The 16,692-nt window shown below is 45.1% G+C and overlaps 1 protein-coding gene across 1 annotated transcript in view; it reads left to right on the forward strand.

Moving 5' to 3' along the window:
- ITIH5 (inter-alpha-trypsin inhibitor heavy chain 5) overlaps nucleotides 1–16,692 on the forward strand; it is a 79,225-nt gene that overhangs the window by 44,535 nt on the left and 17,998 nt on the right. The window contains exons 6-7 of the mRNA XM_058681949.1: nucleotides 515–684; nucleotides 1,329–1,445. Of these exons, the coding sequence (XP_058537932.1) occupies nucleotides 515–684; nucleotides 1,329–1,445 (287 nt within the window). The remainder of the gene's footprint in view (nucleotides 1–514; nucleotides 685–1,328; nucleotides 1,446–16,692) is intronic.

Below are 16,692 nucleotides of genomic sequence, written 5' to 3' on the forward strand. Positions count from 1 at the left end.
GCCCTACCAAGACACGTTCTAGAGAATCACGAAAACTTCAATACAGACGGAGTATTCCAGGATGATACGGCACTGAACACTGGTTTGGTTACTTGTGATGAGAGATGCATACCGAAGTAGCTACAGATAAAATATGATGTCTGGGATTTGTTTTAAAATATGCTAGCAAAAGATGGTGAGGGGATTCGTGAAAACGGGTAAAAAAAAATTGGTACGAGGTGGATAATTGTTAAAGTTGGATAAAGGGTACACGGAGGTTTATTTTACTGTTCTCCCTGGTTTCGCATGTTACACAGTTCACGTAAAAGTTGAAAAAGAAGGCATAGAGGTGACATATCTAACCTCTCTTGCACGGTGACATATTGTCAGTATGAAGTCTGTGAAGTTCATATGGAAAGTAAACCTCGCAATAAAATAAACTCTAACCCTCTGTGTCTATTGAAAACAGCCCAGCTTCTCTTCAGAAAAATACTGGTAGGTTCAGTTATTGATTATGTTTGTGTCTTATTTGCAGGTGATTCTGAGCTGCCTCCTTCCACTGTTATCAACCAAAATGACACTTTTGCCAAAATCATTTTTAAGCCTAGCGTGGTACAACAAGCCAAGATTGCCCAGAATGGCATTTTGGGAGATTTCATCGTTAGGTATGATGTCAACAGGGAGCAGAGCATTGGGGACATCCAGGTAATGGGTTCATTGTTACCATTTCCTGTCAGTTGCTTGATACTTGTCGTTAGACTCAGGACGAGGGATTCCAGTTCTTACCTAAGGGAGGGAGAACTCTCTGGTTCTTAGAAATTTGTTTTACCCTAGAATAGGTCTCCAAGGGGACTAGGGTGTTCCCTTCCTAGAGGCTGAGGCTATCTATTTCCTGCTTCAGTAATCTGGAGAGCAAATGAAATCTGTAATATAATTTTCCCTGCCGTGTTTTAGATGAAGTTAGAATTTTAGTTCGTCTTCAATTTTAATTGAGAGCCTGGTGCAATGGCTCACTTCCCTTTAGGTTTTATCGCTCCAGAGACAGGGCGGGAATATTAAAATGTACTTGCACGCGTCCAGAATGCAGACAACTGTGGCGTCTCAACTTGTAAAAACCAGATACTGAAGGAAGCAGGAATTCCAAGTGGCCAAGGGTCATAGGGGGGTGGGTAATAGAAATTGAGCTAGTCAGCATAGTCGGGAAGTTGCTAAGGGCTGATGTTAACCGTATGCAGGTTAAATCGGCAGTTGGGTCTCCCGGAGGGGTCAGTTATGGAGACTGGCCGTCTTAGCTCGTCTGCCTGCCCGTTCTGGGTACTACCATCTCGACCTTCTTTTCCCTCCACCAGGTTCTAAATGGCTATTTTGTGCACTACTTTGCCCCCAGAGACCTGCCTCCTTTACCCAAGAACATAGTATTTGTGCTGGACAGCAGTGCCTCCATGGTGGGAACCAAACTCCGGCAGGTGAGTGGCCGCCAGCCGCCAGTTTTGGGCTTTCTCACCTGTGCCCGGAGCCATGACGTTCTCTGTGAATAAAGCGCGGGGGATGCCAAATGTCCGCTCTGCCATCCAGCTCTTCTTGCCTACAGAGAACATTCCCGAACTGCTTCAGTTAAGCCGTTGACGTCATCCTTTCAGGATGGCAGTTTTAAGAGAGCAGAGACATACGCTATAGAAATACTTTGAAATAAAGGGAACTGGCAGAGTATATAATGTGAGCGGGACAGGAATTCACAGCACCATCGTCGACGGAAATGTTCTGTCCGGTAGTGATGTCCTTTGAAGAGCAATAGAATAGAGTCCTTGGCGGCCCCCTTGACCTATCCTCAGAACAAAGGACTTCTGTCTCAGTAATTCAGGAGTGATACTATGTTTTTCTTAAGTTTATTTATTTATTTCGAGAGAGACAGAGACCATGCAAGTGGGGAAGGGCAGAGAGAGGGGGAGAATCCCAAGCAGGCTTCGCACTCTCAGCACAGAGCCCGATGTGGGGCTCAAACCCATGAAACGGCGAGATCATGACCTGAGCTGAAATCAAGCGTTGGATGCTTAACTGACTGAGCCACCCAGGTGCCCCAGGAGCGATATTCTTATAGCGTTGAGGATGAATGTTAAAGTTCTAGGGATAGGAGGGACATTAAGGTACATGAAATATTAAATATTAGAAATTTTATAAATTTATAAATTATGCTAAAAATACAAGTATTCAATTGTTCTTTTTCACCCACTGGAAAAGGCTATTCCTCATGTTGCCCTGGTGTCATAAATATCAGAAACTTGCATTTATAATCTAGTGTCAACTCCCATAACAGAAAACAAAAAGCTACTGGCTGCCAGAGCCAATAATAACTCGACATTCATCAAGCACTTAGTTCGCTTAGCTTTTCTTTCTTAATTCATGATCTGTTTTTAGCAATTAAAAATATGTGGTTTAACGAGGGAAATAGTACCTCAGACCTCAAAAGAATCCTCTGCTTCACCTCTTTCCACCTCTAGATCCCACTCCACATGCAGTGGAACCTGATCTTAGCTGATCAGCTGTTGTAAATATTTTCTCTCAGTTACGACTGTGTAAGTTGTTTCTTTGGCCATCTGCGTTTAAAAAGTCATGTAGTAAAATCTGTTGATTTTTTTTTCTTCATGGCCTCTGATTTTTCTCCACTCCAAAATAGTAAAAAAGAGATTCCGTGCAAAAATAGGGTTGAACTCTTTTTCTTTCAGAAGATTGCCAGATATAATTTCAACTAGTATAGGGGCAAGATAACTTCACCCTGTAAATCGGTTCTGGATAGTTCTTCAACGCCCCATTCTTGTCCAGAATTCAACCCGCTGCCTCTTCCACGTGATTGCTTTTCCTTCCTTTTGCATCTTTGACCTTCCATCTGGGATTAACTTTCCTTTTGCTTGAAGAACACTCCGTGGTATCCTCTTAAATGTGGGTCTGCCAGTAAAGAATTCTCTTAGTTTTTGTTTGTCTGAAAATTATTTTTTGCACTCTCAGTATTTAAGGATATTTTGAAAGGAATGGAATTGTAGGTTGGTAGTGATTTTCTTTCAGTCCCTGGGAGATCGATCCCATTGTCTCCTGGCTTTCATTGTTGTCGTTGAAAAGTCAGGAGTCTTACTAACTGTTGTTCCCCTAAAGGTGATCTTCTATTGCCAACTGCTTTTAAGATTTTCCTCTTTAAGTTTTCTGTAGTTTGAGTATAATGATTTCAGATGTAGACTTCTTATTTTTCCTGCCTGAGGTTCCTAGGACTTCATGAATTTGTGGATTCGTGGAACAATCCTCAGCCATTATTTCTGGAATTGCTTTGGGTCACTTTTCCTTTTCCTTCTAGGATTCCAGTGTTAGAAAATCACTCCATATTCTGCTTCCCATGATCTCTTCTATTTATTCCAACTTTTGCCTTTCCATACTTCATTCCAAAGCTATTCAAGTTTACAAATTCTCTTTTCAGTTATGTCCAGTATGCTGTTAAACTCGTCTATCCTGTTATTTCAGTTATTGCGTTTTTTAGTTCTAGAATTTCCATTTGGTTCTTTTTCCAATCTGCCACTTTTTAGAATGTTCAGTTATTTTGCAAAGTTTGTAATAACATTTTTGATTTTTTCAAGTACCATAAACATACTTATTTTAAAGTCCGTGTCTGATAATCCCAAACTTGAGGCCTGGAGGAGCTGTTCTTACTGTTTCTCTTCTCTTCTTGTGTGACTGGTCATTTTTGATTGCATGACGAACATCATTTTAAACATTTGTTTGTAGAAATAGTTTAAAGCCTCGGATGATGATCTTTTCTGCTAGAGAAAGTTTGGGGTGTTTCTGTAAGGTAGCTGGGGGATTAAATCTGGGATTGTTTTAGTCCGTTTTCAGGGCCTGGGGTTTTCCTGGGTGGCCCAGATGGCTCACAGTCCTCTCAAGACTGATTTATTTCTGTTTGGTACAAAATATGGAGGTTTTCCCCGAGCACCTATCCCTGGTGGGCTCTGGACTTTGACTTCTGACCCTCTAAGCAACTAACATGATGCTCAGCCTCTCAGATACTTCTTTGGCCTTGACAGACATCCCTTAGATAAAAGTGATCCCAAATGCTGAGCCCACCTCTTGAAATTTTCATCTTTTCGCAGATCATTTTTTCTCGCTGTTTCGATACCGTTTTGGTTTAAAATTTTTTTCATTTTGTAGTTTGCTTTTTTTAGTTGTTTTCAGTGGGAGAGTTGGGTACAGATTCGCTGTAGGTTTTCTCTACAGGCAGTATTTCCCAAAGTGATTAATCACACGTATGTGAAATGTTCTTCGGTACTGGCTGATTTTTGAGAGGTGTTTGATAGGCCTCACAGCCTTTCCATATTTACTGAATATTCTTTATGTACTCCAGGTTCTTAAGTGCCATTGTTGTTTTTGTGACTTTTTGGCTGGAATACAGGTGCTGACAGATGGATAATCATGGCTTCTTTGGAGACCGCTGTTGGCCATAGAATATAGTGTTAATTACATCTTGTATTTGACCCAGTCTGGGAAGTCCCATTTCGATCTGGGAAAAATTAACAGTTAAGTTACTGAGTAGGTGCCATGAACTAGGTTTCCCTGTGTATGTCGTCAACTTCCTATGCACCCATAAATCTTCATTTTTCTTAATTATTTTTTCTTTAACACAATGACCTTCATGAGGCCGGGGTTTGGGTTTCCTCTGGGGGAAAAATATATAACTTGATGAAGATGTTGGTAATTAAAATTCCTGGGTGGCTTAGTCAGTTTAGCATTCCACTCTTGATTCTGGCTCAGGTCATGATCTCACGGGTCATGAATTCGATCCCCACATCGGGCTCTGCGCTTGACAGTTTGGGATTCTCCCTCTCTCCCCCTCTCTGCCCCTGCCCCGCTGTGCTCTCTCTCAAATAAACTTAAAAATCTTAAATAAAAAAATTACTGCAACCCCTCCGAATCTGTGTTCCCACCAAATTTTTTGTATTTTGGTATTTTTACTTACCCTCATGTTAGGGATACATCTGATACTATTAGCTATTCCATAAAAAGCTGACTTCAATGGCAGCACTGCTCAATAGAAACTTCTATGAGAATGGGAATGTTCTGTACCTGTGCTGTCTCCAGTGTGGTAGCCACTAGCCACACGTGGCTATTACCACTTGAAATGTGACTAATGCAACTTGAGCAGCTGCATTTTTTTATCTTATTGAATTTTAATACATTGAAATATAAGTAGGCACGTGTGACTAGTGGTCACCGTGTTGGAGGGTGCAGCTGAAGACATTTACTCACTCACACCACCTGTGAGAGATTTTTGAGTTATTTCCTACTTTTAAGCCATTGTAAACAGCCCTGGGATGACTGACTGTCTTCTTGTAGAAATCCTTGACCACGTGCCAATTGTTTTCTTAAGTAATCTAGATTCTTAGAAGTGGAATTAATGGGGTAAGGAATACTAACTAATTTGTGGCTTGTACAGATATTAAAAACACATTTTCTAGAAAGGCCCTACCAGTTTATTAATATTTACGACTGTTGCCCAAGTAAGAATTCCAAACGGATTAAGCAGCGAAGACCAACCAATGAACCACACCCAAAAATAAGTAAGGAAATATGGGCGCATATTGAACGAGTTCTGAAATTGGGAAAGACCTTCTAAGCCTAAAAGCAATGGGAATAATTACAAAAGGAAAAAGCCAATCACTTTAGCTATAGAAAAATGTTAAACTTTTGTTTTCCGTGGAAATAGAATGAAAGCGAGCAGAAGGCTGGGAAAACGTATGCGGCAAAGAGAAGTTTGCCTTTAATATAGCAGAGCTATTCCAGATCGGTTAATATTCATCCTACATGAGACATGGGCAGAGAAGATGAAACGGTTTTCAGAAAAGAAATAAGATTCAGTAAGAGTATGAAAAAAGAGCCCAGTGTACTAGTAACTAAGAAAATGCAAATTACAAAATGCTGTTTTTATCTTCATGTTGTCAAAATAACGTAAATTACTTACAGTGACAGCATCCGTAGTATGCATTGGTAGAATTCAGCACAATTATAATATTTAAGTTATGTCCCAGTAAATATTAAGGAACGCCAAAATGGTAAAATGCGTGGCCAGTATTGACGAAGGTCATCGGTTACCCCAAAGCCCCGGTAGCTTGAAGGACTCCTGTCTTTAGCTGCTTGAGTCACATCAGGGTTTAACCTCAAACCCAGTCCGTTCCTGGGCGCAGTGTCTTCTTCCACTTCTGATGGGAGAACGATCAAGATAACCCCCAGAAAGACAAATCCTGCCCCAAATCGTTCAGAGAAAACTAATGAACTAAGTCAGGGTCTCCTAGACTTACCATGAGCGATAAAATAATTTGGGCACTTCTAAAATAGAGCACGGAGCATTTTCGACATGCAGAGCATTATGCTAAAGGTATTACGTGAATTATTGGATAAGAGGATATTTAATCTTTATAAGAATTTGGCTGTCATCCCCATTTTAATGATGGAGAAACCGAGGCTTTGCAATGGGAGATAACTCAGCTAGTACGTGGCGGGGCCGGGCTCCAAAGCCAGGTCTGACTCTCAGCCCGTGAACCCCACCACGATGGTGCGGTGTCCTGGTGCAGGTTAGCCGTGTGCTTGGGCATCGCTCTCACGTGCAACAGTGGAAGGGCACGTGGCTGCAAGGTGAGCGCAGGTTGACATTTCAGGACCCGTGTCGCAGCAGGAGGGATGTCCACACACTGTTGCAAGAGCAGTGTGGACGTCACACGGGGAGCCAGCCTCCCCTCCTCCCTCATTCCTGGATATTAAAATTCCATCACTTCTGGGCACTGAAAATCTGGCATGTGCTCTGCTGGCTTCTGAGCTCCAGCGTGGCCTCTTTCCAGGAGAACCACCCTAGACCAGCCAAACACATGTCAGAAGCTTCTAGACAATTCCTAAAGCCCATTGCCGCCTCGGAGTGTTTCGAAAACTGCTGGCTATTTTAGCAGCTCTCAAAGGCCACAGCAGTGAGTGAAAAGCTTAGATGCCTGTTTGCAGAGTCTCGAACACAATATCATGTCCACTGGTGAAGAGGAAAATTATTCCAAGCACGGGGCTTTCGTGATGTGTCAACAGGCTTGGCAACGTCAGACATTTGTCACAGGTCCACTTGGATCCTGTGAAGAATCAGTCACTGTAAGGCTGGAGGTTCTTGGCTCCCCTCATCTTTGATGGGCCTGAAGTATTTCACGTTACTCATCACAATAAGGACACAGAGTCGGTATTTAATCATTGTCATTTGAACAGTTGATGTATAGAAATCGTAGGATCATCTGACCTTGAAACGTATTCTCGCTAACGGGCTCGTCAGTGCCTGGGAAGTGCACGTAGCCGTGCGCACCTGGCACTTTCTGGTTCTGGTCATCATCCCAGTGGGGATGCGAGTCTGGAGGCCAGGACCTAACTGGCTGGGGAACAGCTACGGAGCCTCCCCTAGGCTGCTGGCACCGGACTTGGCTCTGTTTTCTATCCCGTGTGCTTTGGTGAATCTGTCGACAGACAGGTCTGGTATTAGGGTAGGCGAGAGTTCTGCCTCTCCGTTTCAACTTATAAAACCTCTTCGTGGGAAGAGCTCACAAGAGCCTCAGAAAATGTGATCAGCGTAGACCTCTTTCTCGTTACAAATTTCATGCTTAAAGCACTGGAACTAGCAAACATACATGTCCTTGGGAACATTAAGGGGAATGTATTTCCATGAAATTCATTTTTCCTTGACCAAGATTTACATGTTCCTCTCTTTCCTTTCCCTAATCTATATAACTGGATCTACTTTCGCCTTCATAATTAGGAACTTGGCTAACGGACTCTATCTGGCAACCGAGCAGTTGGCTGATGCATCATTTACCAGATGTCTTTCTTGCTATAACTTTCTACAGACTCGTTCCCATAATCTGTGCCATTCTGTGCCAACCCTAGATTTCCATGTAGCTTTTGGAAGTTTGTCTTCCTTTCTCCATTTTTTAAAAAGTCTATTTATTTATTTTGAGAGAGAGAGAGAGAGAGAATGAATAAATGAGCAGGGGAAGGGTGGGGAGGGAGGGGGAGAGAGAGAGAAAGAGAGAGAGAATTCCAAGCAGGCTCCATGCTGTCAGCACAGAGTTCGACGTGGAGCTCGATCCCATGAACCACGAGCTCGTGACCTGAGCTGAGATCAAGAGTCGGATGCTTAACCGACTGAGCCACCCAGGCGCCCCTCTTTGACCAGTTCATTTAGTAAACAATTTTGGAGGGTAAAGAACAAGCATAATGTTCCCTCTCTGTAACCGCCAAATTAAAATGAGGGGAAATGTGAACGTTGCTTGTGCCTTATTCATTGGCTCCCTTCATGCTCCAGGAAAGCAGTTTTGTCTTCACGTCTGGAACTTTGCTTCCAGGAGCTGTGTGGACATTTTATGTGCATATAGCCTGTCTGCATGGATTCGGGAACCATCCTACTTTTGATCATTAGAGTACATATTCCCACATAGTAGGTAATGATTTTTGCTGCACGTGCACATTAAATGCAGCATGCTCTTTTAAGTCACAGTAGGTACCGCTGAGTGACTAGTATATACCAAGCACTCTTAAGTGGTTTACATACATTTTTTTTCATCGACTCTTTCAGCAATCCAATGAGAGAGACGTTGTTATTCCCTTTTTGCAAATGAGAAGGTGAGGGGCGGGGAGGTGACTTCACTGTGCTGAAATACAGAAAGTTAGAAGTCGAGAAGTTCAGCATCAAGCCCAGTCTCTCCCACTCGGAAGCTCTTCCCCATATCATTCTTCACTGTGCCGTTAGACATGGACCATAACACTGGACCGCCTTTCCAGCTTCCAGGCTCTACCCGTTCTTACTGCCAAGCGACGTGACGTGGAACGCTGCCCGTCGCGGGTGAGTGCACACGGATGCCAGCTGCCCTGGGAGGCTTCGGCCGGCAGCTGGCGCCACGAAACACGAATGGAGCTGCTCTGCCCTGCTGCACAGAATTAACTACGAGTGATTTATTATTCAACTCGAAGCACACCACGGGCACGTACAGGGATGCAGACTTCTTTCCGTTTCGGATTGGGGCTGGACAGGCCGAGTGCGGGCATGGAGACAGCGGGGGTGTAGAGAGGAGAAGGTTTGTGACTGGGAGGTCCAGTGATGTCGTGACCTTCCTTCCAGCCGTCCTCTTCAAGAACATGTCAATCTGTCACAGTTTGAAAGAGAAGATGCTGGAAAAAAAGATACTGAGAAATTAGCTTTTTTTAAAAAAAATGTTCATTTTTGAGAGAGAGCGAGCGAGCGGGGGACAGGCAAAGAGAGAGGGAGATACAGAATCCCAAGCAGGCTCTGAAGCTGTCAGTGATGTAGGGCTCGAACTCACGATTCATGAGATCGTGACCTGAGCTGAAACCAAGAGTCAGATGCTCAAGTGACGGAGCCACCCAGGCTCCCCAAAAGTAGCTTTTATATGATGGGGATCAAAGCAAGGGCGGCCTGAGGTTCACTGAGCGGCTGGGAAGAGTGTGGGCAAGGCCAGCAGAACCCAGAAGGGCCTCAGGGAGCAGTGACCTGGTTGGAGCTCCCTGAACAAATGAAGGAGCTCTGGAGAGGAAAGATGCCAGCGGGCCAAATGAGATCATGTCTAGGAAATTTGGAGGGTCTCAGAGATAGGCACTATATGGCTGTCATCAGAATACAAATGGATGATGGAAGGTTTGGGTACTCTTGCAGACCTTGTTGTAAGCATCTGAAAACATGGGTCCAGCTAATAACAAAAATGTCCAGCTTCCCCTTTTCTGGTTTCCTGGAACCAAGGTCGACAGACTTTTTATGACGACGGATAGTAAATATCGTACGTAAGCTTTGCAGGCTTGGGGGTCCCCGTCTTACTACTCAGCTGTGCTCTTGTGGCACAAAGGCGGCCATTGGCAATCTGCAGAGAAGCCTTGCTTATCAGAAAACAGGCACCAGTCTGGGTTTGGCCCCCAGGCCATCCTTTGCTGACCCCTGGTCTACAGGGGTGACTGACTGGCATGGCTAGAGATCATTCCGGTTGGTAGGATTTATTCTCATCTGCTGAGCTGCTCTCGCCCAGACATGGCCACCAGCAGACGCGTGTTTCAGAAGCACATTGCAAAACAGAGATCTGGGACTTCGGGCGGGGAACAGAAGGCAGTGGGGAAAACGTGTTTGTGACTCTGACTCAGAATATGAGGAAATAAATGATGGACAGAGGGCAAAGTATTTTTCCCCCTAGCACCAAGGAAAACTTGGGATTGTTTCTTTTTTTTTTTTTTTTTTTTTTTTTTTTGCTCCTCAACAACGATAATATAGATAATTTTAAATAAATCAGAGGCACCCATTTAAAACCCTTTTTGTGGAGGCACTTAAGATTTACTCAAATGAGGTCACATTTAAAGAGTTTTGAGGCTCTCTGAATAAAGGCACCACGTGGCTGTCCTACAAAGGAAACATGAACAGTATAGAGCTGTGAGTTCTCCCGCATGATCTGTTCAGGTTGTGGGCCTCCTGGTCAGCATCTGACAGCATGGTCCTCGTATCACCAAAAAGCCTGGCCTCTCCTTGCTGGCGTCCTACTTGTGTACTCAAGTCTCTCCAGTCGGATCAGCCGGCTGTCCGTAAAGGGCTAGACGGGGCCCGAAAGGCAACTTTTGCTACAAGGAACAAGATAAATCCTGTAGATGCAAGCTAAATGAGGTAACAAATGCCTATCAGGGATTTCCCGCCCGGGCTGGGGAACTGCGCCAGGGTGAGGTCCCGGAGTGCCACCCCTGCCCGAGAGCATGGGCTCCCCCCTCCCCTGCGGGACGCCTGACTCTGCCCCCGGGTCCCACCGTGGCTTCCACTGCAGACTCCAGGTCCTCAGAGAATGAAACAGACATTGATCACGTGCTGTGGCAGAGGTGCGAGGCGCAGGGGATATAAAGATAAGTACGGCAGAACCTTTTCTCTCAGGAGGTCCGGAGGAGAAGAAAAGTCGCGTGAGCGTTGTGTGCACAGTGCTCCCTGTGACAGAGGTATACGGTGGTCCGGTCATGGCACAGAGCGGGTGCCGGTCAAGTCTTTTTAGGAGTGGAGAAGGGGGTAATGGACTTCTCAGAGCAGGGGTAGTCGAGTGAGCCTTAAGGTCTTCTAGAAGTTAGTCAAGTCGGTGGGGTGGGAAGGTCCAGAGGAGCCCAGCAGAGGGTGATGAATGGCAAGAGCAAACGTGTGTGCTGGAGAAGCACATTCAAGTCCCTCTAATTAAGGACCTGGGAATTCTGCTGGGGAAAAGAAATGTGGAGCAATCCCACGTTAATCAAACCAACGCGTCAAGTGCTTAGTGGAAAGAATTTTAGGGAAGGGCAAGGGCTTGAAGTAGTCAACAAAAGATGAGTGACAGAGGTGACCTACGAAGTGTAGTCCTTGAAGATGGGATGCAGTTTTCTTGACAGGAAGGGAGGGAGTGAGTTCCTGGTTGAGGAAAAACATGAAGAAAGTCATGAGACAAGAGCGAACGTGCCATTTGGCGGCAGGTGGGGATTTGAGCCCGAGACCGTGGCGTGAAGCTGGCTCCTTTGAAGGACGGCAGTGGGCAGGGGGCAGAAGGAAGCTCCTGCCTTCTCTGCTCTGGACCCTCTAACTCTCCAGAATCAGTCTCCTTCTGCACATAAGAATAAGTGTTACCAAAACTCAGAAGAAAAGATCCTCCCCAACCCCCGACAGCGAAGTTCACCTATTCCTTCCTGCGACCAGAATCTCGCTTTGCAGTCTCACGCTGTCTTCAAGGGTGTGGGAAGATGACAGAGACACAGGGACGTCATCACTGCCCCTGCCTGCCGGGGGGGGGGGGGTGACCCCACTTCCTCCGAATATCTTCTTGTACGTACCGTCTACACGTGCTGCTGTGTTGTGGTTACTTGCTAGCCGTTCCACTATTCCATATTTAGCATGGCTTTTTTGCAGCCTCTCCAACCTTTCGGTTCTTAAATGCTCATCAAGGCACATCCCTGGAGGTTTATAGCAGGTGGCACAGGGTGGACCTATGCCCCGGCGACGGGCATGAGAACTGACACGTCAGGAGAGAGCTGACTGGGTCAAAGGGCACTCAGTGAGTCAGACACCACGAGATTCTGTAGAACGAAACAGGGCTCCAGAATCCAGATACGCAGTTGGGCAGTGCAAACTTAAGAAGTTAGACCAGGCCCTGGGGACGAAGAACTCACTCAGGGCAGTCGGTAGGTGTGTCAGAACATGGATGGAAGGACACCAGTTACAAAGGAGACGTGTAAATGGAGGTGGACATCTCATGGTCAGTATCTCTTACTTCCTGTTAGAGCAGGAGCCTACAGATAGAAGTGGTTCAGCTCCATCCTTGGCCAGAGTGAGGGATCGACAACGAGAACAAATCCCGACGAGTATCCACCACGCAAAGAGGAGCGAACACATAATCTGTTTTGAGTCTTGAGTTAGTTGTTTACACATCGAGCGTGAAAAATGGATGTGATTAATGTCTACAGAATCAAAGATGTTAATGCTGTTGGCTGGGAGCCTTTTTAGAAGAATGTACAATGACATTATTAGGCAAATGTTTCCTAGATTTGTCAAAAAGAGTCAAAACATTAGGTGATGAATCTTAACATTAGCCAGAGCATTAACATGAGAGACCATTTGCTTCTCAAGTTAGATTAATGTTATTCAAACACAAAAGACTTGGGAAGTGTAGTTATGTTTACATCACAAAGATGTTCTAATATCTAAACCTATTCAGATTTTTTTTTTTTTTTGGTTAAGGCTGAATTTAGACAGAATTTGGTGTTTAGCAATCATTTTCTCTTAGATCCAGGCCTGAAGTAATAATGATATTTAGGCCAAAAAGGGGCCTTTCTCTACCTATGAAATAACCACAATCTTATAGTTTTATACAGCTTGGGTAAACACAGAAGTAATCAGGTAATCTAACGGAGTCCAGTGCAATACTGCATTGAAAGAGCACTTGAAGTGAGAAGTCAAGCAGTAAAGGAGATTATATAGCATAACACAATACATTTTTAAATATAGGAACCTTATGCTTTTGCTTAATTCAAATATTCTCTTCGTTCTAGCATGAGCATTACATCGTAGAGACCAAAGAAATAATGTTTTCCACATTTGCTTCTAGGTGAAATTTCAAGTTCATATTTAGCATTTACTGAACTTTAAAAAATTTTTTCATTTAAATCCAAGCTAGTTAGGGGCGCCTGGGTGGCTCAGTCGGTTAAGCATCGACTTCAGCTCAGGTCATGATCTCACGGTTCGTGAGTTTGAGCCCCGCCTCGGGCTCTGTGCTGTCAGCTCGGAGCCTGGAGCCTGCTTCGGATTCTGTGTCTCCCTCTCTCTCTGCCCTTCCCCCGCTTGCACTCTGTCTCTCTCTCTCTTTCAAAAATAAATAAAACATTAAAAAAAAATTTTTTTTTTAATCCAAGCTAGTTAACATATAGTATAGTAATGGTTTCAGGAGTAGAATTTAATGATTCATCACTTACATATAACATCCAGTGCTCATGCCAACAAGTGCCCTCCTTAATGCCCATCACCCGTTTAGCCATCCCCCAACCCAGCACCCCCTCCAGCAACCCTTCATTTGTTCTCTGTATTTAAGAGTCTCTTATGGTTTGTCTCCCTCTCTGTTTTTATCTTATTTTTCCTTCCCTTCCCCTATGTTCATCTGTGTCATTTCTTAAATCCCACATATGAGTGAAATCATATGATACTTCTCTTTCTCTGACTAATTTCGCTTAGCCTAATACCTCTAGTTCCGTCCACGTTGTTGCAAATGGCAGGTATTCATTCTTTTTGGTTGCCGAGTAAAATTCCATTGTGTATAAACCCCATCTTCTTTATCCATTCATTAGATGATGGACATTTGGGCTCTTTCCATAACTTGGCTATTGTTGATGGCACTGCTGTAAACACGGGGGTGCCTGTGCCCCTTCGAATCAGCATTTTTGTATCCTTTGGGTAAATACCTACTAGTACAATTGCTGGATCCTAGAGTAGCTCTATTTTTAATTTTTTGCGGAACCTCCATACTCTTCTCCAGGGCCGCTGCACCAGTTTGCGTTCCCACCAACAGCACCAAAGGGTTCCCCTTTCTCTGCATCCTCACCAACATCTGTTGTTTCAAGTACTAGAAGGCGTGATGACTTCTATTCCAAGTTTTCCATTTATATAAAGCAGACTTCTTAGTTTCTGTTCTTTCCATAAAGAACATTTCAGCCAATAGAAAAATAGTTTTAGTTTCCTTCAACAAGATTCCTCAAATCTGAGAGACGCTTTTTTTCGACCCTCTGGTTCTTGTATTACAGTTTATAATTTTAAAATGTAAATTATATAATGAGGTTCGTTTTAGGAAATACTGTGGCAGAGAGGCGGCAAGAGGCATTGTATTATCACAGATTTCCTTTATGAGCTTACAGAACCTCTTGAGGCGCCTTAACCATAGTCAGTGGGGTAATGTTGTTTTTTAATGTTTTGGTTTCTTCTCTGAAACCAGTCTGTGGCTAGATTTTTGGTTTTAAATGTAACAATGATATAAGCATGAATTATGTTATGAAGAAACAGTCTCTCTCACCCCATTTATTGCCTTGCTCCTGAAGTTGGGATTTTAAAAAAATCTGATAATTTGGTGGGTCACTCACAATAAGATTTCAAAACTTTCCTTTAAATTATTGGAAGACTTGCAGTGTGTAAAAATATAAGGTTCTGTTGCCTCTTGTGGATTAAGTTCTCGTCATCTTGAAATACCACGGTCTTGAAATAGTCCCACTGAAGCATAGCTGATCCCCATGGACTGCAGCATCTGTTGGCACGTTGGGGCTGCTGCGGTCTTGATCCGTGACCGTGACTCCAGGGAGACTTGGGACAGCGTCCTGCGTGGAAGTCTGTGGCGTGAGCACAGATATTCTGGGAGGGCGGACGTATCCATTCCCCCCGTTTCGGGCCCGGACACGCACTTTAATGCTGCGGTGGGGATCTGGTGTTGCAGACGTTGCTGGAGTCACAGACTTTTTTGCGTAGAATGGTAGAGTGACTGTGGGGACGGACTGCCAGGGGACGCCGTGGGCAATGAGGCCGTCCCCCTGCTGGCGTCAAGAAGGACTGTAGGCTAACAGGAGCACAGTATAAATTGACTTTGCTCCTTCTCCCCGTTACCTGTATGGACCCCCCTGGGAAAGGGAGAAGGCGGACGGACACACGGCCTCAGTTTATAGTGGACGTCGTCCACTTCCGGGGACTCTCTTTCAGAAACAGGGCTGTTTCCCTGGTGTGTGTCTGTTCTTGATTTTTGTTCGGGGCCCAACTCAGATGTGAGGCGGGCTTACGTTTCTTTGCGGGATTATTTTAAGCTGTTCATCAGAGGCGATTTTTCTCTTGGGTTCATTGAAAAGGACCACATGGAAAAATGAAAGAACGCTGACGTCTTGGTAAACTTCTCAGTATGAGGAAGTGAGGGCACTGCTGAGGAGAACAGTGTGACCATTCTGCTGGAAACATACAAGGGCTAATATCTAACACCCTTGAACTTGGATTTCGCCCATGATGTCATGGCTCCCCTCGTATTACGCCCAACAACCCAGACTTTGTGGTACAAAAGCCGTTTGTGTCCGCTAGTTCCTGTCGAGTGTGGTCTGGCACAGACCCAGAAATATTTGAGAGAAGCGGCATCGTCGGGAACCCTGATGGCAGTGGTAGCTGGGAGGGGGCAGGCAGCTGTGTTTGTCACGGCCTCACTGACATTTCACTCTGAGGGTCTCACCATACGATGCTTCCCTGCTTGTGAAATGCTGAATGGTCATTCTTGGCGCGGTAGTTAGCCCGCCGGACGCTCACCCCCTCGAGGGTTCTGCCGAGCGCCTGCAGCTGCTAAGGTTTCGTTTCGTAGGGAAGGGGGAGAGGACGTTCCCATCGCTGGCCCTGGCTTAATGCAGGGCCCGACGTGCACAGGGCAGAGCTGCCTCCTGGACACTCCCCTCCCGAGGGGCGGTGTGCTCGACTCCAGGGACCCAGTCCCGCCCGTTCGACAGACGCCATCAGAGGGTACCGTAATCGCTTCCTTCCTGAAGATCCACTAGAACAGGGGGACCGTAGCCAACCACACTGAATGAATGGAGAATCTGAAGCAGAGAGTTTTATTTGTAGTTATTTATATCCACCTTGTTCCCGAAGGTACTTAACTTTAAGGACAGGGACTAAAAGACTTAATGGTAACCCCACGGCAGAGCTGGAATTAACTTCTAAGGCATTGTTTCCAAGGGAAATATGTCTTCCTTCTTTTAACCCAAGGGGAGTGTGTAAGAAGAGGAATTCATCCCCATAAAACAGGCTCAAGCGGAGAGCAGTCCCCATCCATCGTGGTTCCAGATAGCTAGGATTATACAAAGCCATCGTTAATGACCTTGCCGGCCAAGGTACTTCTTCACTGCCTGGACAGTAAGAGAGACATCCTTTTATTTTATTAGTTGTATCTGTGCACCTTTCATCTCTCTTCAGTCCGAAAGCCCTCTGGAATGTTCTGGTGATGTTTGCAGAGCGGCGTCTGCAGGGACTGTGCGGGTGCCTGTCGTCCGTGGGCTGGGGCCTCTAGGAACTGATTCGCGGCCCCAGAGCTGGCCCGCTGTCTCTGCTGCCGGCTGGCCTCTTTAAGAACTCTGCTTTCTTCCGCAGCCAGATCCCCCGCT

This window comes from Neofelis nebulosa, chromosome 8 (genome assembly GCF_028018385.1).
Source record: "Neofelis nebulosa isolate mNeoNeb1 chromosome 8, mNeoNeb1.pri, whole genome shotgun sequence".
In the NCBI taxonomy this organism is placed as follows: domain Eukaryota; kingdom Metazoa; phylum Chordata; class Mammalia; order Carnivora; family Felidae; genus Neofelis; species Neofelis nebulosa.